The sequence below is a fragment of the Thamnophis elegans genome, chromosome 14, assembly GCF_009769535.1.
Source record: "Thamnophis elegans isolate rThaEle1 chromosome 14, rThaEle1.pri, whole genome shotgun sequence".
NCBI classification, from domain to species: domain Eukaryota; kingdom Metazoa; phylum Chordata; class Lepidosauria; order Squamata; family Colubridae; genus Thamnophis; species Thamnophis elegans.
This window is the reverse complement of record NC_045554.1, coordinates 24,100,192-24,125,021: the sequence shown is the minus strand read 5'-3', so window position 1 is coordinate 24,125,021 and position 24,830 is coordinate 24,100,192. Positions and strand designations below refer to the sequence as shown.

Below are 24,830 nucleotides of genomic sequence, written 5' to 3'. Positions count from 1 at the left end.
CTGAGGGGGAGCCCCCCCCCACCTCCTGATCCAAGGCCTCCTCACTCCCAGTAGGGCCTGCCCCCTGCCCCTGGGGAATCACCGCTCCCTCGTCCATGCCCCACTCACGTGTCCGACGAAAGGAGCAGGAATCGGCCTCCAAAGTCCCACCTGAGACCAGGGCCTGAAGCCTGTGGGGAGACCTAGGCTCAAGGCCTCTCACTAGGCCGCACTAGGCCCGTCGATAAGGGCCAGGCCTCATGCACGTGGCAGCCCCCAAAATGGCCGCCGGAACTCCGTGCGCGGGAGAAAAGGGCTGGAAATAATCACCAGCAGCCCAGCCAGGCTTTTCTAGCCGGCGTTGCTTTAAAATGAGCAGGGAGAGCACACACGGCACACACACACAAGCTCTCCTCCCCCTGCTCTGTTCCCACGGCAACACAAACAAAAGAAGCCTGCAGCGAGGCCCCTCCGGAGGGATCTGCTCGCTCGAGCCTCGAGGCTTCGAAGTTTCTCTTTAACTTTCCTGCTGCAAAAACAGCCGCTTCAAAGCAGTTTGAATGGAGCTCACACCCCCGCACACCCGGGGACGGGCTAAGGCTCCTGGCCTGCGGGGGGGAGACTAGTGCCCCACTGGGCTCTCCCCCAGCCGCCCGAGGCAGAGATCTGTCCCTTGGGGCCGCAGCAGATCAATTTAGAATTTAAAAGGATTTAAAGTGCCCAATTAGCCAAATAGGAATCAGATTGAATAGAACTCACCCAAAAGGAGAAAACAAATAGAAACCTATCAAACTACTCTACAGCTTGGACCAGGCTGAGAGAGAATCTGGGCCAGCAATGGACAGGCACCGGTATTTATAGATTTCCTCTCAGCCTTGGACCAATCAGGCTGTGATAAAACCCACGTGTGACCATTCCCTCCTCCCATTCTGGAAAACAGCTTTCCACAGTCTTGTTCTTTCCTTGTGTGTCCAAAACATTACCCAAAAGTCCCAGGTGAAAGTCTCCATTCCTGGCTTGGCTCAATAATCTTGCAAGACAGAATGAAGAGCTGTAGCTTAGAGAACGGTCTGATAAATAAAGTCTGAGGGAGACGTGTGGGTGAAGAAAGTTCTCAGAAGGCACATATCCTAGCTTTTGGAGAGTAAACGTAAAGGATAAGAGAGGAACTTTCAAGCCAAGGGCAGAAAAGTGGCTGCTACCAGTTGGGAAAGAGTGTGCTACGGTGCACAAGTGGTAGAAAGAGGTATGGTATGAGGATAGTGCTATTACCAGAAGCAAGGGTGTGTGAGGGTATCCGGGGGGGGGGGGAGGGAGAGATGTTGTGTAGCACAAGCACAGGAGGACTGGGAGAAATTTGCCCAAGCAACTTGTGATTTATATTGCTGGCTTCCCTACAACTTTGCTTGTGGAAAGCTGGCAGGTAATAGCAATAGCACTTATACCATTTCACAACGCTTTACAGCCATATTTAAGCGGTTTACAGAGTCAGCCTCTTGTCCCCAACAATCTGGACCCCCATTTTATCGACCTTTGAAGGATGGAAGACTGAGTCAACTTTAAGCCTGGTGAGATTTGAACTGCCAAACTGCAGGCAGCCAGCAGAAGAAGCCTGCAGTACTGCACTCTAACCACTGCGCCACTGTGGCTCATAAAGGTGAAGGTAGCAAATTACAATCATGTGACCATGGAACCAAGCATCAAGATCATGATCACATGATTGTGGGATGCTGCAACAACTGGAGGTTAAAAAACCAGTCATAACCAGTGTCCAACATAGTCGTAAGTTCAAATATTAACTGAGGACTACCTTTAACCAGCACAGTACAGGGGACAGTACAGACCTCCTATATTACTGTACAGTTAGTTTATGAGGGAATTGGGGAACCAGCAAACTAAATACCCACTTTTCATACTGCAAACTAGACTGGCTGTAACTGGAGAGATTGCTGCAGATGATTGAGTGGGATTTTGAGAGGCCAAATCTACAATGCCCCATCTTGCAATGTAATATGATTTTTTTCAGATTCATTTATAGTGAGGCAATGAAAGCAGAGACACTCTGAACACTTTGAATGCCTTTCCCCATATTTCTCCCCAACATGACTAAGCAGCTGTGAGTGAGATAAGCTCTCAACCAACTTGTGGTTATTGATTCTTCTCTTCGTATCTATTCCTTTCCACAACATCTCATCTTTGTACATCTTAAGATTTTAAAACCTCTTTGAAAGCACCAAGAAATGAGCAAAGCTATTACAGCTAGTTCTTGACTTATGACCATAATTGAGCCCAACATTTCTGTTGCTAAGCGAGACATTTGTTAAGCACATTTTGCTCCATTTTATTATTTTTCCTGCCACAGTTGTTAAATGAATCACTGTAGCTGCGAAGTTAGGTTGTTAAGTGAATCTAGCTTTCCCATTGACTTTGCTTGTCAGAAGATCACAAAAGGTGATCACATGACCCAGGAACTGTGCAACTATTATAAATATGAGTCAGTTGCCAAGCATCTGAATTTTGATCTTGTAACTATGGGGATGCTTTCACAGCTGTCAGTGTGAAAAACGGTCATGTCATTTTTCTCAGTGCCATTGTAACTTCGAATAGTCACTAAATGAACTGTTGTAAGTGAAGTCAACATGTATTTTGTATTTTTTTGTATTTTATTAGGATTTATAGGCCGCCCTTTTCCCTGAGGGGACTCAGGGCAGCTTACAATCATTAGGGAGGGGGTGCAATTCAAAATAAACAATATGTGAGCAAAATAAAATAATAAAAACACAACTTGCATTCAACATTCAACACTCGGGTGGGGCAAATTAGAGGCTTATCCCCAGGCCTGTTGGGATAGCCAGGTCTTGAGGGCTGTGCGGAAGGCCTGGACGGTGGTGAGGGTGCGTATCTCGACGGGGAGATCGTTCCACAGGGTCGGAGCTGCAACAGAAAAGGCTCTCCTCCGTGTAGTCGCCAGTCGACATTGACTGGCGGATGGAATTCGGAGGAGGCCCAGTCTGTGCGATCTTATCGGTCGGAGGGAGGTAATCGGCAGAAGGCGGTCTCTCAAGTACTCAGATCCACTACCATGAAGGGCTTTAAAGATGGTCAACAGCACCCTGAAGCGCACCCGGAGATCAACAGGTAGCCAGTGCAGCTCGCGGAGGATGGGTGTTATGTGGGCGAACCGAGGTGCGCCCACTATCACTGGCGCGGCCGCATTCTGGACTAACTGCAGTCGCCGGATGCACTTCAGGGGCAGCCCCATGTAGAGCACATTGCAGTATTCCAGCCTAGAGATCACAAGGGCTCGAGTGACTGTTGTGAGAGCCTCCCAATTCAGGTAGGGTCGTAACTGGCGGACCAGGCGAACCTGGGCAAATGCCCCCCTGGTCACAGCCAACAGATGATGGTCGAGAGTCAGCTGTGGATCCAGGAGGACTCCTAAGTTACGAACCCTATCTGAGGGGTATAAAATTTGACCCCCCAGCCTGATAGATGGAACATTAGCCAAATTGTTGGGAGGGAAACACAACAGCCACTCGGTCTTGTCCGGGTTGAGTACCAGTTTGTTAGCGCTCATCCAGTTCTTAACGGCCTCAAGACCCTGGTTCATCACGTCCACCGCTTCATTGAGTTGGCACGGGGCGGACAGATACAATTGCGTATCGTCCGCATATTGATGGTATTTTATCCCGTGCCTCCGAATGATCTTGCCCAGCGGTTTCATGTATATGTTAAATAGTAGGGGGGATAAGACCGAACCCTGCGGCACCCCATATTTTAGGGGCCTCAGGGACGATCTCTGCCCCCCGACCAACACCGACTGCAACCTGTCCAAGAGGTAGGAGGAGAACCACTGCAAGACAGTGCCTCCCACCCCCACCTCCCGCAGTCGTCGCAGAAGGATACCATGGTCGATGGTATCGAAAGCCGCTGAGAGGTCAAGGAGAACCAGGATGGACGCATGGCCTCCATCTCTGGCCCTCCAGAGATCATCGGTCAATGCGACCAAAGCGGTTTCTGTGCTGTAACCGGGTCTGAAGCCGGACTGGAAGGGGTCAAGGTAGCTAGCATGTACTAGAAGCCAACATCTGTTTTGTCATAAACAGGTCATGCCAGACAAATCTTATTGCATTATTTGACAAAGTGACTAAATTAGTGGATCAGGGAAATACTGCAGACAGAGCTTACTTAGATTTCTGTAAAGTATTTGACAGAGTAGACCACACCACAGTCTATTTTTCTATAAGATACAAAAAATCCAGGTTAGATAGCATCATCACCAGATGGATTCGTAACTGGCTGACCAACCGGATTCAGTGTGTAATTACAAAGAGCTGAGGTGGAGCAGTGGTTAAATGCAGCACTGCAGGCTACTTCAGCTGACTGCAGTTCTGCAGTTCGGCTGTTCAAATCTCACCGGCTCAGGGTTGACTCAGCCTTCCATCCTTCCGAGGTGGGTAAAATGAGGACCTGGATTGTTGTTGGGGGCAATATGCTGACTCTGTAAACCGCTTAGAGAGGGCTGAAAGCCCTATGAAGCGGTATATAAGTCTAACTGCTATTGCTATTGCTATCCTCAATGGAATTACATCTACATTTGAGGGAATGAAGCAGGGGGTACATCAAAGTTCTCTCTTAGGCCCAGAATACTTCAACTTCTTCATCAACAATTTAGATGAGGGAATATAAAAGGAACTCATCAAATTTGCAAATGACACCAAGTTGTGGGAAATAGCCAACACTTTGACAGACTTGAATATTGGGCCCTGTCCAACAGTGGTTAGAAAAGTAAAATCTTACATTTAGGCAAGAAAAACCAAATGCAGAGTCATAAAATAGGCAGTACCTAAATGCATTAACAGAGGGATAGATAGCATCAGGGTCACAAGAAGCAATAGTACCGCTCTATACTACACTAGCCACACTTGGAATACTGCATCCAATCCTGGATCACCACAATACAAAAAAGATGCTGAAGCCCTAGAAAGAGAACAGCAACAAAAACGATAAGGGGTCTGGAGGCTAAACCTATCAACATATGATGAACAATTGCAGGAACTGGATATGTCCTAGTCCAACAAAGAGAAGGCGTAGGGGTGATATGATAGCAGTCTTCTAATACCTGAGGGACTGTCACAGAGAAGGGTCAACTTATTCTCCAAGGTCAGGACAAGAAGTAACAGATTGAAGAGCATCAAAAAGAGCTCCAACCTAGAATTAAGAAGAAAATTCCTGTCAGTGGGACCAATTAATCAGTGGAACAACTTGCTTCCAGAAGTTGTGGGTGCTCTCTCGCTGGAGGTTTTTAAGAAGAGATTGAACAGCTATTTGTCTGAAATATAGGATCTTCTGCTCGAGCAGGGGGGTGGACTAGAAGACTTCCAAGGTCCCTTTCAAATCTGTTGTTCTATGATTCTAATATTCACTCAAATACTTAAAAAAAAGCTTTAATCCTTGGTATGAGGTTTTTAATTACTACCCTAGGTGTAGTAATTAGAACATAGACTACAGACTCATAGGGGCTGGAAGGCACCTCAGAGGTCATCTAGTCCACCCCCTGCTCAAGGCAGATGATTTATACAATCCCAGTTGAAAGGTCATCCAGTCTATTTTTGAAAAGCTCCAGTGATGGAACACTCACAACTCCAGGACTCGAGCTGCTCCATTGATTAATTATTCTGTCAGGAAATTAGTTCTCTTGTTTCTATTTTTGGTAATTTAAAAAAAAACATGAATAAATATGAAAATCAATTTCATCTCTATAATTCCAGAAGAACCAGGTTCTTTTCAGAACATCAAAAGTATTCATGGAAGGAAGTTGCCACTAGATGGTAGCAGTTAACACACAATATTGTGAGGAGTCTGTGCAGGAGGATTCTGGAGGGCATCTGATGAGGGTACCCTAAGTATTAGATTGGAGTCTGAAACCCGCTTTTATGTATGACATTCACATTGCACCAAGCCATGGATTATTTTAAAAACAGTTGCTTTAATAAGTTCCCATTATGATTATTTTTTTTCTTTTCATTAAGTATTTTAAAGGAATATGTGGTGTGAAAAAGAAAAGATTTAAAAAGAAAAGCAAAATAATTATGTGATACTGGGGTTAATTTTTCTTATGCAATATTGTAATTTAGTTTGTTTTCTTATAGACTAGTAGAATGAAAATTATGCATATGGGCAATTACCCAGTGGTGAAATTCAATTTTTTTTACTACCAATTCTGTGGGTGTGGTATGGCTTGGTGGGTGTGGCAGGGGGAAGGATACTGCAAAATCTCCATTCCCATCTTACTCTGGGGCCAGCCAGAGGTGGCATTTGCCGGTTCTTCAAACTACTCAAAATTTCTGCTACGGGTTCTCCAGAACCTGTCAGAACTTGCTGGATTTCACCCCTGCAACTACTTTAACAATGCAATACTATATTTCAAAATTAGTAAACAAATGGGGGGGGCTGCAGATGGGTGCTCTGGAACAGCATGGAGTGTTGGGCCTGGGATGAGCAGGTCGGGGAGAGGGGTTGTGGAATACAGCAAGCATGTAAGGGGGCGTTGTAGTCCAGTAAGGTGAAGGTGCATAAAATAATGGGGCGAAGGCCATCATGAAGCCGATTGGAAAGAAATTTAGAACAGGCATTTCTTCACACTATTTATTCATTTATTTGCCATATGTGTATAAATCCATTCCCTGTAGGCTCCCACTGGTTGGGGACCACTGGTCTACTGGGAATGAATTTGCACAGATCGATTAGGAGGAAGAGTTTTGATGTACGCTATGCAATCATGGGATGGATGGCTTTATACACCATATGGCAAATAAATGAATAGTGTGAAGAAATGCCTGCTCTAAATTTCTTTCCAAATGGGCCGCAGCGCCATAGACAACTTTGAAGGTCCCAAAGGTACTTTTTTTTTCAGGAGGCAACTGAACTTCCTTGTTTTTTCTTTGAACCCGTTTCGCTTCTCATCCAAGAAGCTTCTTCAGCTCTGACCGGATGGATGGTGGGGAATGGAAGGATTTATATTCCTTGCAGGCAGCTGGTCATTTTCGTCCTTTTTAGAGAGTCCTTGAGGCCACTTGGAGGTTCTTCTGTGTCATCTCTGAAGGCTTTCAGCCCCCCTGCTCACCTCCCACAGGCTGCACCCCACAACTCCCCGTATTCAGAGTTAAGGGCAGGGGTCGAGAGGCCTGGCTCGGAGCGCCCGGTGTCAGGGAGCCGCCACCAGCCTCCTCAGGCCCTCTCCCCCAGGCGCCCCGAGACAGATCGAAACCCTCCGGCCCGCCACGAGCCAACAGTCGCCAAGAGTTTCTCCCGCTTTACGACTCGGCCTTCCTGGGGCCGCCTCCACGGCCCTCTTGAGGGAAAATCTCCCCGCGGGTAGCGTGGCCCCCTCCTCTTCGCCCTGCTTCTCTGGGCGCTAGAAGGTCCGCCGCCCCCGCGAAATTTAGCCGGGCCCTTCAGAGGACGAGCCAGGAGGAGGCCGGCCTGCTTGAGGGGAGCGCGAAGCCCGGGACAGATATGCTCTTTCGGGTCGGGACAGCGAGAGCAACACAAAGACCGTCGTGGCGGCTGAGGCCTGGAGAGGCCGCGCCTTCCCGGGCATCCTGCGCACCACCGGCCTGGCAGTCGATCCGATACTGGCTGGACTACAACTCCCAACATTCGTAGCGATGGCCTCCCGATCTCCCCGTCCCGCGTTCTCCGTTTTCTCCGCGGCTCTCGCGAGAGGTGGCTCCTCTTTCCCGGCATCCATTTCGTGGCGCTGGTGAAGGCGGCGGCCGCCATATTGGGAGCGTTGGGGCGGCTGGAGGCCGCTGCTGGCGCGGAGAGGAAGCGGAGCGGGCAGCGGCGGGCGAGGTCGGCGGCGCCATGAGCGGGGGCACGCCATACATCGGCAGCAAGATCAGCCTCATCTCCAAGGCCGAGATCCGCTACGAGGGCATCCTCTACACCATCGACACCGAGAACTCTACCGTGGCCCTCGCCAAGGGTGAGGCGCGGAGCGGGCTCCGCGGGCCGGGCTTCTCGGGGCCTCCTTAGCGGGTCGCCGGCGTGCAGTCTCGCCGGGAGCGAGAGATGCGGGGCCGCGAAGCCCTTGTTTGCCTCCCCCTCCTACCCCCCCGTTTCCCCTGATGGAAGTGGGGGGGCTTTTGGCAGCCGCCCAAACGTTTTCTCTGGCGAGGAAAATAAAAACGGCTTTTGGCCCGTTGAAATGGTCCCTTTGCCTTCCGTGGTTGATTAAGCCACGATTCCCCGGCTGAAACGCCAGCCGCCTTTGCAGCGTTGAATAAAAATAGTTTTTGGGTGCTTCAGAACCGTATTATTTACAAAAACGAGCACTGACAGGGTACTTTGAGCATTACTTGTTTTCAGAGATATTTTTTCCTACTTTTAATGATCCTTTCCTGGATCGTTTCAATGCTTGATCTTGTTTCTGCTTCCACGTCACATTAGTTTGTTGAGTTTCATCCCTTGTGCTGCCTTAAAAAAAAGAATCCTCACTGATTCAGTCTTTAGATACTCTTAGGGTGGATAATAGCATAAGAAACATCTTATGGGTAAATATTTCTGTTCTGCTTTTCACTCCTCCCAGTTTTACTGTATGAAATACTTAGCGTCACTTTTTGGAGATAATTCTTTGGTAGAACATGTGTTCTTCATTTCAGAAGCCTTTTCAGCCCTCCAACATCTTCAGGTAGACATTCCCATTTTAATGTCTGAAATTGGACGTGTATATTGGGAACTTAGCTGTATCTGAGGAAGCTGTCAATCCAACAGCCCCTGTATGGGGGGGACACTGGGACTCTTGCTGGAGGTAGCGATGCAAGTTGTACTTCAAAGTACAAGAACTATTAGTTTTGAATTTGAGGTTGATATAGACACTGTGAGGTAGACATGGCTAGCAGCAGACTGGCCTGAAAAAGAGAATTTGTGTCACTTCCCCAGGAAACATTAAATGAAGACAGAATTTGATTTCAGGCAAAACATCTTGACTAATTAAGCAAACTCTGCTTACCCAAATCATAGGAACCACAGTACAGTGTCCGGCTGAAGTTTTGTAAAGGGAGGCCTGATGTTTAAACTGCTGCTGCAGGCAGAAGGTACAAAAGATCGCTCAGCTGAGCCTGTAAAAAGTTAGCCAGACATAGTCTGATTCACAGTATAACAGCTTCCGTAGTAATTCACATTTTCCAATTGTTACGATTCTTTTCTAAATATACTGAAAAGTTGTTTTTCTCAGTACAGAATTTCTGTATTTGGCTGATCACCTTGATTGTAAGATATTTTTAAGTCTGGTCAGTATCTAAAAGCACTGTTAGCTTTTCATTGTGGAAGCATGTATAATATGCCAATTATCAATTGCTAAAATTGCATTGGCTGATAAGCTAGTAACACGATTGTGATCTGTGGTGGTTTCTATAACAATGGCATCTGGAACTGATGAATTGCTGTTGTAAGTGGGAAATGGTAACATGATTGTTCACCTTATGGCCAAGTCACTTAGCAGAGTTGCCAGTCCTAATTGTGGTGGTTGAGGCTACCTGCCCATCTGATGTTCTTGCTTGTGAGTTCTGGGTGGGACAAACCTGGAAAGCTGGATCTGTAAAATTAGAAATGCCTCTTGTCCTTGATGGTTGGGTACAGATTGGGACAGGACTACACTTTTAGGCTTGTGCTTTTTTATATAGCTGCTACATTTTGGTTATCTGATGTTTGGTAGATTTGATTAGAGGTTTACCAGATTTCACAAATCATTTGGCTACACTGTTGAAATGTGGAGTAGTTTAGGGAATTGATTGTCTTCTATTTCACAGTATATTTTGAGGTGATTTATTATGGTGTTTCAAAAGATTCAATTTGTCAGTCAGAATTTGAGATTTGGATTATAAAATTGAATCGATCAAGAACAATTTGCAGAAAATCAACAACATGGAAATACTAAATAGCAGTTAAAATATTTCTGGGCAGTCGTGTTGTGTGTTGAGTCTCTTTATTACAGGTAGTCCTCGAATTATGACCGTAATTGGGGTTGGATTTTTAATCACTAAGTAATGCAGTCAAAATGCAAATTCCCATGAATGCATTGCTTAGTGACTGCAATCCTGGCTTTCCCCATTGCTGTCCTTAATCAAATTCCACCCATCATTAACCAACGGTCCATCCCAGTCCAAGCCATTTCAGGCTTGGTCCCTTCCAGCCCCAAGCCTCAGTAAGGAAAAAGAGTGCTTCCAATTGCCCCACCTCTCTCCCCCTTCCCCTATCTTTGCCCTTTTGGGTGTCCTGCACCCTGCCTTCCAGTGCAAGCAGCACCCTCAGTGTAAGGCTCTGGGGCTGCTTTCCACACCGTTGCTCAGTCGCTTCTGGTGTGCTGTGACTCTGAGGCTGCAAGAAGCCCTGAACCACAGTATGAAGACCAGTTGCTGCAGCTGCACAGTGCAAAGTCAACCGTGGGATGCCACCGTGCACTGGCAGTGTAAAGCCATAGCAGCATTAGCCCTGTCTCCGCTACAGTTAGCCTGCCCACCCCAGGTCCCTGCCATTCCATTGGCCCAGCTGATTTTTGCCATCTTCTTGCTCCTGTTGCCATCAAGGCATGCCCAGCCTGGCCTTTCATGAGACAATTGCTGGTCATCTTACCCAGGTCCTGTGGGGAAACTGCCGTTTGTAGCCTTGGGAAGAAAACCTTATGGGGCTGGCAGTTACATTATTAAGGACCTGTGATGACTCCCCCGGACGTTTCTCCAGACATATCTCCAGATGTCAGCTCAAAGGAGAATGAACCAGTTCCAGGCACATCTGGAGGGGAGTTGTTCAATGGCTCCAAGCAACCATCTAAGAGGGATTCAGCTGAAACAGAGCTGCAGCAGGACAGTCCTCAGATGGGGAAAGCATGCATCTGGAGCCAGCCAATGATGGGGAGGAGGAACTGCCTTCTGCACTGATCCAAGAACACGTAGGGCAGAGAAAAGGCAGGAACAGAGAAGGTCAGCCAGATTACTCGCAAGGAGGAAATCTCGCCCTTCTTGATGGGCTGCACCAGAAGCTGCTTTTTAGCACAGCGGACAAATGGGAGCCATGCTGGGAGCAACGTGTTCATTTCCTAGCTGTGTGTTCTCCGGTTGTTGTGATTCTTGCCTTGCTTTGGATTGACAACGTGCCTTGTGAACTCTGGGCCTTTCTTGCCTCATTGCCTCTTGTCTTGTGGATTTAATTTTGCCTGTTTATTTTGGCTGGGATACTTCCAAGTGCCTTGGACTCCTTGGCCATTGTTCTGTGGACTAGCATTGGTCTGCTTGTGGCTGGACTTCATTGGGACACTTCTGGGTTTTTGGTTGTGTGTGTATGAGTGGGATAGCACAGGACTAGGCATGGCATCATCAGTGGGAGTAGATGGGGAAGAGGTGTAGGTGAGAGGCATTGTGGCCATAGGTGTGGATGAGCTGTCAAGCTGTCACTTGATCATGGGATGCTGTAACATCTGTGACTGCAGAGACTGGACATGTCTCTTTACTCAGCAATGTTGTGACTTGACTACCTATAACGTTTGGGTGAGGATCAGTTGCCACAGCATATCGGTAGCCCTCAACTGATGATCATTATGTTGTTTTAACCTTTTAGTTGTAGATGTGGACGTCTAAGTGTTTATCTACTGAAGTCAAAGGTAAAGCTGTGTGCTTAGTTTCTGAAATAAGGACTGCTTTGTTTAAGGATTACAATTTGAATCCGTACTATGTGACTAAACACAGATAGAAGTAGAACAGCTTGACCGATGATGCAGAAGGGGCACCGGCATCTGGTGCTTTGCTAGCTAAGTTAGAAAACGAACAAGGATTTTTTTTGCCAAGCTTTAGACATCCAGGGCTGGAGCAGTCAAGAACAGTTATGTAGTATCTTACAAAATTGCCAAAAACAGTGAGCCATTTTTTGATGGGGAGTTTATCAAAGAGTATTTGGTGTAGTCTATAGCACTAACTGTGTTTCAGGAAGAAAGAGGCATCTGAAAATGTGCTCCTCTCCAATGAACCGTAACTAAAAAGATTGAGGGCATCGCAGGAAATCTGGAGTTTCAGCTGCCAAACAAAGCAGACAATTCTGACTTTTTCTCCTTGGCTTTGGACGAAAGCCTGGACAGGACATAGGCTACCACACAGCTGCCAGAGCCTGACTTGACTCAACATCTTCTGGTCCTGTGAGGCGCTTATTTACATTTGGTTCCTAATTTCCAGTTGACCTCACATAGGCTAGGCAGGGACAGCCAGAGGGCTGGATGTGGCCTGGGGGACTATACAATGGCCAGATCATGAGAAATTTGTAGTTTCTTTTAAGGCAAACGTTGGCCAACATTCTTACCCGCTTGCCAGTGCTAAAGGAAGCCACACCAGATACTCATGTTATTAAGTGCGCTGTGTGGTGAGTTTCAAGACAATTTCAAACCTTCAGAATAGTTGAGAATGAAATGCACTTGGTTTTTTCCTCCCTTGACCTGCAGTGTGGATAGTACACCCAGCTATGTTCAGCTCGGATTCATTGACCTGCCGTTTGATACACTACTGGCCGAGCACTTTTATGTCAGTATCACTGCTGGGTTTTTACTCTCCAAGAGGAGAATTTTCCATACATGAGGAGGCATATGCAGAAGATGTTAATTCTCTTTGGATCTACTTGTGAACAAACATTCTCAGTGATGAAGTTCAACAAATCCAGTTGTAGATATTCTCTCACTGATTGTCACCTGTCAGCTGCCCTTCGCATATCAACCTCAGACATTCAACCAGACTTCAGTGCCCCTGTTCCATCCTAAGACAGACTGATTTTTTCTCACTCAACGAGAAAAAACAACTGAAAAACATCAAAAGCACTCACTGCTTTTTGTATAAAGTTAATGAATTACAGGTCTTTTAACATACTGCAAAGTATATACATTTTTAGTATTGGGGTTTTTTTTGGTGAATATTAGCAGTATGTTATGTTGAAAATAAAATGAAATAATGAGACAATGATGTTTTTACTATTTTTTATTACTGTAATTTGAGATGATCCACATTTTCATAGCCTAATCGGAGTCTGTATTCTTACCAGTAGCGGCTAACTAAAACCATATAATTTACTACTTTTTATAAAACAAATTAATATTAAGCAGAATTAAGTTCAGCCTATTGGTCCGGCCCTCCAAAACAGTCTCAGTTTGTTATGTGGTCTGTTGGGGAAATTAATTGCCGATCCCTGTTCTATAAAGACTTCCCCCCGCACACAATACAAGTAGTTTTTCTTTAGTGACTGCCTCATTTAGCGACTGCAATTAAAGCAATGATGAAAAAGTAACTGGTCTCTCGCATTTTGGAACTTGGCAGCCCAGTAAAGCAGAGGAAAAGCGAAGTAAGGATCATAAGCATAGTCATGGTCTTGCTTGACAGTCAAGTTGCCGGTGCCAATTGTGATTGCTAAATGTGGGCTACTTCTTGTTCTGAATCAAGTTTGTGGATCTAAATGGCACTTCAGGTGTTTCTGCAAGGAGTGTAGTTGACCTGCTTTTTCTCTAAACCAACAGAAGCATTGAAGAGTGGACAATACTGACATCACTAGCCTACTACTCCCAGATGTTTCACCTCTATAGCTATATCGGCTGTTTGTTTTAAATTTAATTTAAAAGGAAAAATTAAAAATATTGACATTGTAGAATAATAAAATTATATCCATGTGAAAGGGCAGGTAGCTTCCTTTTTTTGTAGCCTTGAAATATATTTTAAACAGGCTCTGCTCTTATTTCAAGCTGCTATTAATTAAAATGTTTAGTATTCTGAATATTTTCAGGTATTCCTTTCTTTGAATCTGTTCTTAATGTTATCTTTAGGGTATTACTGTTTTAGTAAGAATTCGTTTAGTTTGAACAGTGTTTTCTGATAGACTCTCCAGATAGAATGGCAGGAGATGTTAAGAGGGGGTCACGCTTAGAGTCCTTGCACTGCAGAAAGCAGCACACACCTGACCTCCAGAATCTCTCAAACCCTAACTGGTCGTTCCACATTGAATGTAGCCCGTCTGATGAGATTCTTGTAACTCAGGTGACTAATGATAAAGCTTCTGCTTGAGGCTACACTGAAGGGTTCTGGTTGCTCCTATCTGATGAACCATTGGTAGCTAGGCGTGATGTGATAGATTTTTGTAGATTTATCAATGAGCAGCATGCAAATGCTGAAATAAGTAAGACATTGTTTCAGATTGAGATGCCTCTATTTAGCTCTCCTGTATTTTTGAGAAATCATGTTCATTTGAAAATATTGGCATAGTAGCCCAAATGTATGAGTAACATTGTTCTAGGATTGCTTAGAGCAGGTATGTCCAACCTGCAGCCACTGCATGCAACCCTGGACAGCTAGTAATGCCGCAAAACAAGATGGTAAACTTTAACATTAATATGTGATTTATGTACATTAACTATTGTTCAAAACGTTTCTTCTTCACTCAGTGCAGTTGGACACCCATGGCTTAGAGCAAACTCAAGGCCTGGGGGCAGGATCCGGCCTGCGGGGTGCTTAGATCTGGCTCACGCGGCTGCCCTAGAAACAGTGAAAGACCAGTGAGGTGTTTCTGCCAGTGAAAATGGGTTCCTGGACTCCGTTTTCAGCCACTAGGGCCTCCTGCAACCCTCTGCCAGTGAAAATGGACAGGAGTGACGTTGAGCTGGCCACACCAACCTGGCCAGCGCCCCCCCCCCCCTCCAAAGATCAAACAACCCTAATGTGCCCCTCAATGAAATTGAGTTTGACACCCCCGGCTTAAAGCAAATACTTTAATGATTCAAATTCTTGAATTGTTTGCATATAACATTGATATAAAATTGTTTTGTTCTGCAGTTTGTTCATTTGGAACTGAAGACAGACCAACTGATCGGCCTATACCACCTCGTGATGAAGTATTTGAATACATTATATTCCGTGGAAGTGATATTAAGGATTTAACTGTTTGTGAACCTCCTAAACCACAGTGTTCTCTTCCCCAAGATCCAGCAATTGTTCAGGTATCACACTATAATACACTGAGTTTTATGATTGTGAAAAGTGTGTGTTTTTTAAAGTGCATTGAATGTTACTGTACATAAATATTTGCTGAATATTTCCCTGAATTTGAGAGAAAAACACCCAATACTAATGGATTTTTCACTTCCCTCTATCCCCAACAATAAAACTATAAGTACATGAGGCAAAGTGAAAGGCACTTGTTAAGGGAATGGGGAAGTCTTTATATAAGGTACAGAAATAAATGATACATTCGCTTTATATATGCAAAGCAACAAATCAAACAAATAACATTGGTGTGCAATCAAGGCTTTTGTTTTGTTAGAAATGAAAAAAGGCAGAAATCCTTAAAGTATGTTACATCTTTTCCTTTTGCCCTTGGGGGGTTTGTTTCTTTAACACTTGCAGCTTTAATAAAGGACTTCAGAGGGCACTTCTATTGTTTGGTTGCTGAAAAGGCTAGATTTTATACATCAAAGGAAATGGCTTTGGCTCAAAGGAAAAACGTGATTTCCTAAACTTTAAAAAGAGGCATGGATGCCATGCTGAAATGCTGATTATTGCTAGTTCACTAAATTGCTAATAAAGCTTAAATTTCATATAACACAATTACCAACAGGATATCATGAATTTTAAATAATTATTATTAGTAAAATGATTAAGGCCAATATCTAATATGTAGTCCTTGACTTACAGCTGGTCATTAATGACTATTTGCAGTCACGACATTTTCGGAACGGGTTCTGTAAGGCACTTCTGACCAGTGTAAAACACCATGCTGTTACCCACTTCCCACCACATGGACGCATTTCAGGTGTCTGACAGCCTGTTTGCATTTACAACCAGTTGCCGTGTGCCCTGCAATCAGGTGATCGCCATTTGGAATCTTCTCTGCCAGTTTTCCCAAAAAGTCAATGGGAAGCCAGCAGGGAATGTTGCAAGGGAGGGTATTAAATTTGAAGTCTCTTCCTCCAGTGCTTTGAGGGATTTCCCCTCCCCTCCTGCACACTAGAGGAATGGACCTCAAATCAGGTGAAAAACTAACGCCATGGTTCAGAGCCTTTGAACAATGTTTTTCCACACCTCCATAGGGGAAAACACTAGCAAATGCCTTAGCAAGTGTTTATAAATCAACAACGCATGTACACATGATGCAAGTGAAAAAAACCTCACTCGCCATGCATGCTGCTGCTAGAATAACGAAACATAGAATAAGAGGGAGTGGCCAACATAACTAAGCCTCGTATTCAGGTTGAAGTCATTGTTATTCTATACTTTTATTATCTTAATTAATGGCTGATGAGTTGATGAAAATTAAAATTATGTATGTCTCCAATGAATTTCTATGAATGCACAATTGCATTTCTTGCAGGCCCCTGATTGTGAAGACTTAAAAGAAGAGCCTCTTTTGTTCTTATTGCTGATTTCTAGAAAACAGCACAAAATCTCTTTTGGGGCTCTATTTTACTCTGTCTTGATGAGTCTCTTCCAAATATTGTTTTCTTCAGTCTTCTCTAGGATCATCTTCTACTTCTTCATTCCAGTCTGTGGGATCTTATGGTCCTTTCGGCAGAATGCCAGCCTACAGTCAATTTAGTCCAAGCCCCTTAGTGAGTCAGCAGTTCGGGGCTGTTGGTGTTGGTAAGCTGCATTGGTTTTTTTTTTCTTCAACAAGCAAAAGACATATTTGCACAGTAGAGCAGGGGTCTTCAACCTTGGCAACTTTAAGACTTGTGTACTTCAACTCCCAGAATTCCTCAGCCAGTGAAGGTTCACTGGCTGAGGAACTCTGGGAGTTGAAGTCCACAAAGTCTTAAAGTTTCCAATGTTGGAGATCCCTGTAGTAGAAGGGTCTTATGGGCAAACAGAGGGATGTCTGTAGCTCTTTGAGCTGCTCCCTTTTGGATGAGTTGTGCTTCTGAGTGGCCTTCAAGGGCAATCCCATATAGAGCTCACTACACGTAGCCAACACCCAAGGTGTCTGAGTAACTTCATCTGTTAAAAAAAAATATTGGTAAAAATAACATTTCTTTTATCTTGATGCAGGAAATTCATTAACATCGTTTGGAACAGAAACTTCAGCGAGTACAAGCTTGTCCCAAAACAGTGCAGTTGGTTCCACTTTTACCACAGATTCAAGATCACTAAAAACACAGCTCTCTCAAGGTAGAGAATTAATCCTTTCACATTCCTTATAATTGTTATGTATTCCACAACGTAACAGGTGTTCTATAAACCAGGGGTCTCCAACCTTGGCAACTTTAAAACTTGTGGACTTCAACTCCCAGAATTCCTCAGCCAGGGAAGCTGAGACAAAGAAGCCCCATAAGTAGTTAAGTGGAAAGTAGTTGGGGGGAGGGGAGGAGCAGGAGACCGGCAGGCAGCCACTTTTCCCGAGAATGAATGTTTCTTGGTCCCTGACTCTGCAAAAGTGGATGGGTGCCTGAATCTGCACAATATTATAGTACCCAGGAATGTCCATTATCCGCACGAAAAGCATTCCCCAGCCAACTCTCCTCTCCCTTCTTCAAAAGCAAACAAGCAGGGAAACGAGAGAAGATAGAGGCTTGCAAAGTAAGTGAGTCCTTGTTGCAAGAAGGGAGGGAGGAGGTATCTTAGTGAGTTGGGGAGGTCTTGAGGGTCTGTTCTATCACTAGGACCCCCATGGTCTTCCCCACCCTGAGATACCTCATGGGCACCTTGGTATTCTTGAATTGTGAGCTCTTAGGAAAGTATCTACTTCTTGTCTGTTGCAAACAGCTATTTCCAGTGGCGAAAACAGGACAAAGCAAGTGGGGAAAAATAGTTTCCTTTGCTATATTTCTAGCCTGAATGAGACCATGGCAGGGTCCCTACAGAAGGCCTCTTTTAAGGATCATTATGGATTAATAGAAAAGCAACCAACTTAGCTCTGTTCTTAAATGCTAAAGCTGTTGCACATAAAAAAAACAGAGGAGCGCTAATCAACTATCAGAGCTGTCATTTTGACAGTTTTGCTGTCCCCATGAAATGCAAACATGGACCAAACTGAGCCTGGTTTATTCTGTTTTTTAAAATGGCCACAAACTACTAGCAAAAGTGGCGTTTGATCACAAGGCAAGGAATGTTTCTCCTTTGCATTTGAGCATCCAAGAAGGGACAGGAAAGACAAAAAGAAGGAAAGAGGGGAAAGAAGAAGAAAGAATGAAGAGGGAAGGAAAAAGAAGGGAAGGAAGGAGATTATAATGAGAGAGAGTGATGGTGTGAGGTAAATCCTGCCTTAGCACTTGATCACCAGCAGCGCTGCTGCCTTTTACCATCCCCATGTCTCTTCCTCCTGACCTCTCCTGGTGGTCTCCCATCCTATCACTGAGGATGCTTTGGTTACAAGGCCAAGCCTCTGACCCACATACTTTGCCCTCCTGCACACAGCATGGGCAACCAAGGAGAGTGAGCACAGCAGCCGTGGGAGCTGGCCACGCCCACCCTGGCCCCCGAAGTCAACCACAGTGGGGCCCTCGTTGAAATTGAGTTTGACACCCATGGACTAACAGATGACCTGAGTGCTGCATGTGTTGCTCTCAAACTTACAAAGTATGAGCCAAGGTTAGAAAAATTATCAGCATGCATACAACAGTAGAAGTCACATTAATCAAAAGCATGCCAAATGCAAACGTTTACCTTTCAATAAAAAGGTGTTTGCATCATTAAAAGTGCTGTTATTGTGGAGGGGGGTTTCAGAGAAAAGATGTTAATCATGTATGAGTTGTTTTTTCTAAACTAAAACCTCTTTATTCAGGTTAAATTGCCGTGTTGGCACTCCGAGATAAATAAGTGTGTTTTGGGATGCGGTTTTGGCACTGGGTCTCTAAAAGTTTGCCATGACTGGCCTAAGCTAATACTGTATTCCTGCTTCTGTTTCAGCTCGGTCCACCCCGCCTCCCTTAGATCACTTGAGAAAGAGTCCAACTCTGGAACAAGCAGTGCAAACTGCCCATTTACCTGCCTCAGTCCCAGTTGGGAGAAGCTCTATTTCAAACCGACCACTTGGGTCGATCAACCAAAAGACATCAGATCACCAGGATCACAGGAGAGGTTAGAATATGACTTTAGCATGATATTGCTGCAATATTGTGTATGGTGTGGTGTTTTAGACATTTTGGCCTCTTTATTAGTCTTTTGAAAGTCCATGTAATTGAATCTTGATTTATCTTATGTGCTAAAGTGGAATAGATATTATCTGCCTGCAGATAAATGTCAGGCCTTAGGGGGCCTCTTTCTCTCTTGTATCTGGGGAGATACCTCTGGCAGCAGAGAAATCTGTCCCGTGGTGGATTCCAGCTTGGAAAAAATTGTCTTTTTGTTCTGAGGCGTATGCAGAACAGAAAACTTAACGGTTCTTAATCAAGAAACAAACCCATCACATTCTGCCAGTTTCACTAAACCTTTAGAGTCAGCCAGAGTTTGGCAGAAATGAAACCAGGAATACTTTGATTCTTCCCAAGCCCCAGATGAGACAAAGCCTGATATGGGGTGAGTAGGGCAAGGCTGGCACACACTGTCATGTTTCTCTCCTCAACATCTCTCACCTGCCCCCATGGCATTGGCTTCCAACCCTGACCTTCCCAGCACCTTTCTTTCTGCCTTTTCAGTCACTGCTGCTGTACCAATGCAGTACATCCCACCAACCTTGATCTTTCCACTGCCAACATACAGGTAGTACTTGCTTAAAGACAGTAGTTGGGCCCAGAATAGTCATCCCTAAGCAGTGGGTTTCAATGGACCATGCCACTTAGCGATGGCAATCAGCAGACCTCATGTGATCCCAGCTTCCCCATTGCCTTTGCTGGTGGGGAATCATCAGGGAAGGTCACAAATCACAGTGATGTGACCCTGTGATGGGTGGAATCCAGGCTAATTGCTAAGCACTTGAACTGTGTTCATGTAAACCACAGGGGCTCTGCGACGGCCATAATCTTGAGGACCAGTTCAAATGGCCATGGAACAAATGGTTGTTAAATGAGGACCACTTGCACTTTATGCAGAAACCAAAGCATACCCTGACCCTGTCTGTTCTGTTCAGGGGTCAAACGGTACAGGTCTTGTTTCAGCTATGGGCCACTTCAAATGTGCACAGAAAACCTTGTACATCTGCATTTGAAGCTGTGAACAAGACTGCTTTCTAGCAAACCCCTACTGCACTGCTATCAATTCTGTGATTTTGTGCTAAACAGAATTATTCATCTTTTTATTGTATTTATTATAAGTATTGTTTGCATTTCCTCTATTTCTAGTTGAAACACAGAAGGTAACAAGATGCGAAGCAGAACATCTAAGAAATGAAAACAAGCGACAAATAGGTAAACGGAAATCACTGTTGAAAATAAAATATTCTGCCATAGGGTGGGCTAAACTACAACGATGCCATAAAAGCTCTTCCCAGCTTTAAAGGGTTGAGATTATAAGAACCCCCACCTCCCCCAAAAAAATTCCTGTTTCCTTTGGACATGAGACAGTTGGATAGAATGTCTTGCATTATATTCCTGAATACAGAGAAGAGGTCTTGTTTCAGCCAGTGCTGATTGGAACAAACCAGGACCAGAGTGGATCTTAGTTCTGATCCCCAAACAGCTAGCTCCTTATTCAGACATTACAAGGATATTGTTTGTGAAAGAGAAAAAGCAACTTCTTCCCTCTCCTGAGAGATGGGGGGGGGGCTTGCTCACAAGCTTGCTTTCTGAGGATACTTAATATGTTTTCATCACTGATGACTTTTGAGTTTGTGTCTCACCCAAAATGCAAATATTTTTGATGCTGAAATGATTGAGTAAAACAATATTCAGTCTTATAAAACACATTAATTCAGGATTTCTGTGACTTTTTAAGCTAATTAATCCAAAATAAAACATTCAGTATGTCTTCAGTAAACTGATCTTATCTGGTGACATCAGATATCAGTTGTTTCACATGATTAGTATTGGCAAGCCGAACCTTGCCCATGGGTCAACGTTGAATGTCATTTCAGGATGTTTACCAAAACCTGAAAATCTGTGGTGCCTTTAGACCCTGTTTTTGTTGTTGTTGCTACAGTTCCAGGTGCACCTTCACGGAGGAGCCGGGGAGGTCATCGGGGAGGCAGAGGAAGGTTTGGTATTAGGCGGGATGTTCCCATGAAGTTTGAGAAGGATTTTGACTTTGAAAGTGCAAATGCACAGTTTAATAAAGATGAAATAGATCGTGAATTTCATAATAAGCTAAAACTAAAAGGTAAGTGGTGAACAGAACCTTCTTTATTTTTATAAGGCTTACTGACTTTGGAGTTAAGTGTAATGGATGTTTTTGTTGAAGAGAGGTTTCATTTAGACATTCAAAGTCTTTTAGTTTTCTCCTACATGATTTTCCTTTTCCCTAAAGTAATTTGCAAAGTTGTCTTGCATTCTAAAATGCAACTGTATTTATGCACCAGATTTAAGTAGCCAAATAGTCTGAATGAATAGAATGTAAGTATACAGTTTCCAGGGGGGTCAGTTCATACCAATCATGCTTAGATCAGATTGAAAATCATCATGGCATCATTATTTCAAGTGGTTTGATTCTAAATGTAACTAAATCTGGATCTAGCTGATTGTCCCGATGTAACTTTAGTTTTTGCTATTTACTGGAATGTGGTAAAGAGTGGTAAAAGAGTACAAGAAGAAACAGAAAATTAAAAGAGCTGTTTTGTGTTTCTTCCCAATCATTGAACTGTTTTGCTCCAAAGCAACTGCACCCAAGATGATCAGGCAGTGATAGTGAATTTAAATGGTTATCTGCCTTTTTTTCACAGATTATTTTCCTAGAATGGTCATTGAGGATGGTCATTTTTCCCCCTTGATTTTCTAGAGGATAAGCCTGAAAAACCTGTGAATGGGGAAGATAAAGGCGATTCAGGTGTTGACACACAAAACAGTGAAGGAAATGCAGATGATGAGGACCCACTTGGCCCCAATTGCTACTATGACAAAACCAAGTCTTTCTTTGATAACATTTCCTGTGATGACAACAGGTACCAAGTTTTTCTGAGCAAGCTACACATGGCATTCCTTTGACACTAACAGGTAGCATGTCTGAGCTAGAATTTTGCATGTGGATAAAGAACTGAAGTTCCTTTTTCACATTAAGCAGAATGCAGTAAATGAACTGGACTAATCCATCATGTGGGTGGGGGCAACTTCTGATTGCAGTGTCTGCAATTAAAATGATTTCTATCATGCAAATACTAGAAGCTTGTTTTTATAAGTATAATCTTTCTTCTGCATTCAGCCATGCCACAGTTCATTCTACTCCACTCATTTTGCTGCAGGACATATGAACCATAGATAGACACTTCCGAGTGTCAGGCTTGTCCCGATTTGAGCATTTAGGAAAGAAAGACCCTCAACTCAATTTTTGAAGTGATAAAGGTTTAGTTTTACTAAAGTCAAGTGGTTACAGCATAAGCAAAGCTGGATCTGAATATTCCCATGCAAAACTGACATTTTTCCCTCTTCCCTGGCCCTCTCCCAGTGTCCAATGATATTTGGCGCCTCTTTGGTGGAGTTTCGCAGTCCGTTCTCATGGTTCTGTCCTTGATTGGCCGATCTATTCCGGATTGACACTTCTGCTTCTTATCCCCCTCCTATTTCCCCACTCTCTCCCCCTCTGCATTTTATGGAAGGATGCCAGCAAAGCAGTGTATGCAGTGCACTGAGATTCCGACTTCTGCTAAAATTAGGCAGGTTCTCTCAAAATCCAGGGCTGAGGCAGGTTCTCTCAAAATCCAGGGCTGAGGCAGTGGACAAGTTTGTTTCATCATTTTTCTCTTGCAAAAAGGTGCAAACCATTTCTAAAAGAACATTTGAGAGACTTCTAAGCACCGCATCAGTTTATCAACAGTTTAATGAATTCCTTCTGATCTCCGTTCTTTCCCAAGTGGAACTTAATGAAGATGTTGGCATTTGTAAATCCACCTCTGGGTGTCCACTACTAAAGGTTTGAGAAAGGGGTTACATAATATGCTACAATACACTTTTTACTTTTCATTTGCTAACTAACCCTGGCATTTCTAGTAGTCATTTGCTGGAAGCATCTTTTTAGGAAGAAATTGGTCATAATTTGAAGCAACAGCAACATTTCTTTCAGAAACCGAAGACCAAACTGGGCAGAGGAAAGAAGACTGAATGCAGAGACATTTGGCCTTCCACTGCGTCCAAACCGTGGTCGGGGGGGATTCAGAGGCAGAGGGGGAAGTGGAGGAGCTGGTGGCTTCCGGGCAGGTAGAGGACGTGGAAACGCAAGAGGACCTTTCAATGCTCCTCGGGGTTTTCGTGGTGGATTTAGAGGTGGCCGTGGTGGCAGGGAGTTCGCGGATTTTGAATATAGGGTAAGGCACTTACCAATATTATTATTACCAATAATATCTGTAAATTGCATGGTGAAGTTTCCTTTTTATCAAGTCAGACCACTTCTCTGTCTAACATCATTAGCTATACTTCCCAGCAATAGCAAGGAATTTTCCATCTCTACCAGGCAATGAATTGGGACTTTTCACAGCACTAAATTGTTCTATTCCATTCATATTTTGATTTACAGTAGTTATCATTATTGTAGGAGCTTATTTCTGTTATATAGCTGGCAGGGTCTAGTAATGAAACTCATGTATTCATTTTTAAATTTTGATGACAAGTTTATTATCAAATTTGAATGGCTTGCCCATCTTTCAAAATGTTTATGATCTTTATCAAATTGACTTTATACCAGCTTAAATCAAAAGTAATGTTAATCTTGTATTGCTTTTTAGAAAGACAACAAAGTTGCAGCATAATCTACAAAGAATTTGAAAGCAGGTGGACTTGCTGATCTTCATGGTACCAAGAATGTGTTGGTTTTCGCAAAGAATTATGTTCATTTGCTGTTAAAACTTCACCAGCACTAGCGTTCATTTTTAATTTCAAAGGAGCAGTAACTTTTTTGAAAATATGGCCATCTTCAAAAACAAGAATATTAAATATATTTGAGATAGAAAACTTAAATAATTTCTTACAAATAGTTAAAAGTATAAAGCAGTACTTCAGTGGAGTTTTAGTATTTTTTTTCATTACAGAAAGGGTTTTTCTGAATTAAAATTGTATTTTATAATTGCTGCAGGCTAAAAAGACAATTGTATGCAGAAGGCCGTCAGTACTGTGAGTGTGTTGATCCAGTGAAGGTTGTATTTGAAATCCTATAATCTCTTCAGATAGTTGTAATTTTTGTCAAATAGGATGCTGGGCAGTAAAAAAATTGGTTTGTCAGTAAAGAAAGTATAAACATGGAAAATGCTGTTTCTTAGGCAAAGGAAGCTTTTTATAGTTGTATAATTCCATGATTATCCCATTGCCAAAGAAACACTAGGGATTTTGTATAGCTGTATAAAAAGCAACTAATTTTTTAAGAATAAACATTTTTAAGTCTACAAAACTGCCGTGTTGAAATGCTACACACGTTTGGAGGGTTTCTTTCTAGCTTTTCAGCTTTAAATTTGTTTGTTTTTATATTTTGACTACCAATAAATATTTGAAATGTTCTTCCATTATTCAGAAGGATTAAAATATTTCTCTTGCAAGAAATCCATTTTCTAGTTTTTGGTCTTGCTGTTGGATTGGACCACACTAAGGGACTATTTAGATAAAGATAAACCTTTAACACTTTATGCAGTTTGCAGGTCATGTTATGATAGTAAGTGAAAAAAGAGCCAGTTACTGACTTCTTGTTCCCGTTGATGTGCCTGGAATAAAAATGAAATGTGCCGATTCTTAAAATATTGTTTTGTATTGTTGGCATACTCAATTAAGAAGT

General features: G+C 43.6%; 1 protein-coding gene across 1 annotated transcript; it reads left to right on the top strand.

Moving 5' to 3' along the window:
* Window positions 1–7,729: 7,729 nt before the first annotated feature.
* LSM14A (LSM14A mRNA processing body assembly factor) lies at window positions 7,730–24,605 on the top strand. The gene is made up of 10 exons (XM_032230252.1): window positions 7,730–7,969; window positions 14,835–14,998; window positions 16,505–16,637; window positions 17,043–17,162; window positions 18,900–19,070; window positions 20,270–20,335; window positions 21,066–21,242; window positions 21,858–22,020; window positions 23,136–23,376; window positions 23,794–24,605. Exons 1-10 carry the CDS (start codon window positions 7,849–7,851, stop codon window positions 23,815–23,817), a joined length of 1,380 nt encoding a protein of 459 aa, XP_032086143.1. The 5' UTR covers window positions 7,730–7,848; the 3' UTR covers window positions 23,818–24,605.
* Window positions 24,606–24,830: the final 225 nt, after the last annotated feature.

Bases quoted from the DNA above. Each gene is read 5' to 3' on its own strand.
- LSM14A (XM_032230252.1), top strand. From the start codon at position 7,849: ATGAGCGGGGGCACGCCATACATCGGCAGCAAGATCAGCCTCATCTCC. The intron at 14,999-16,504 runs GTATCACACTAT...TGTTTTCTTCAG, and splicing joins AAGATCCAGCAATTGTTCAG to TCTTCTCTAGGATCATCTTC. The intron at 20,336-21,065 runs GTAAACGGAAAT...TTGTTGCTACAG, and splicing joins TGAAAACAAGCGACAAATAG to TTCCAGGTGCACCTTCACGG.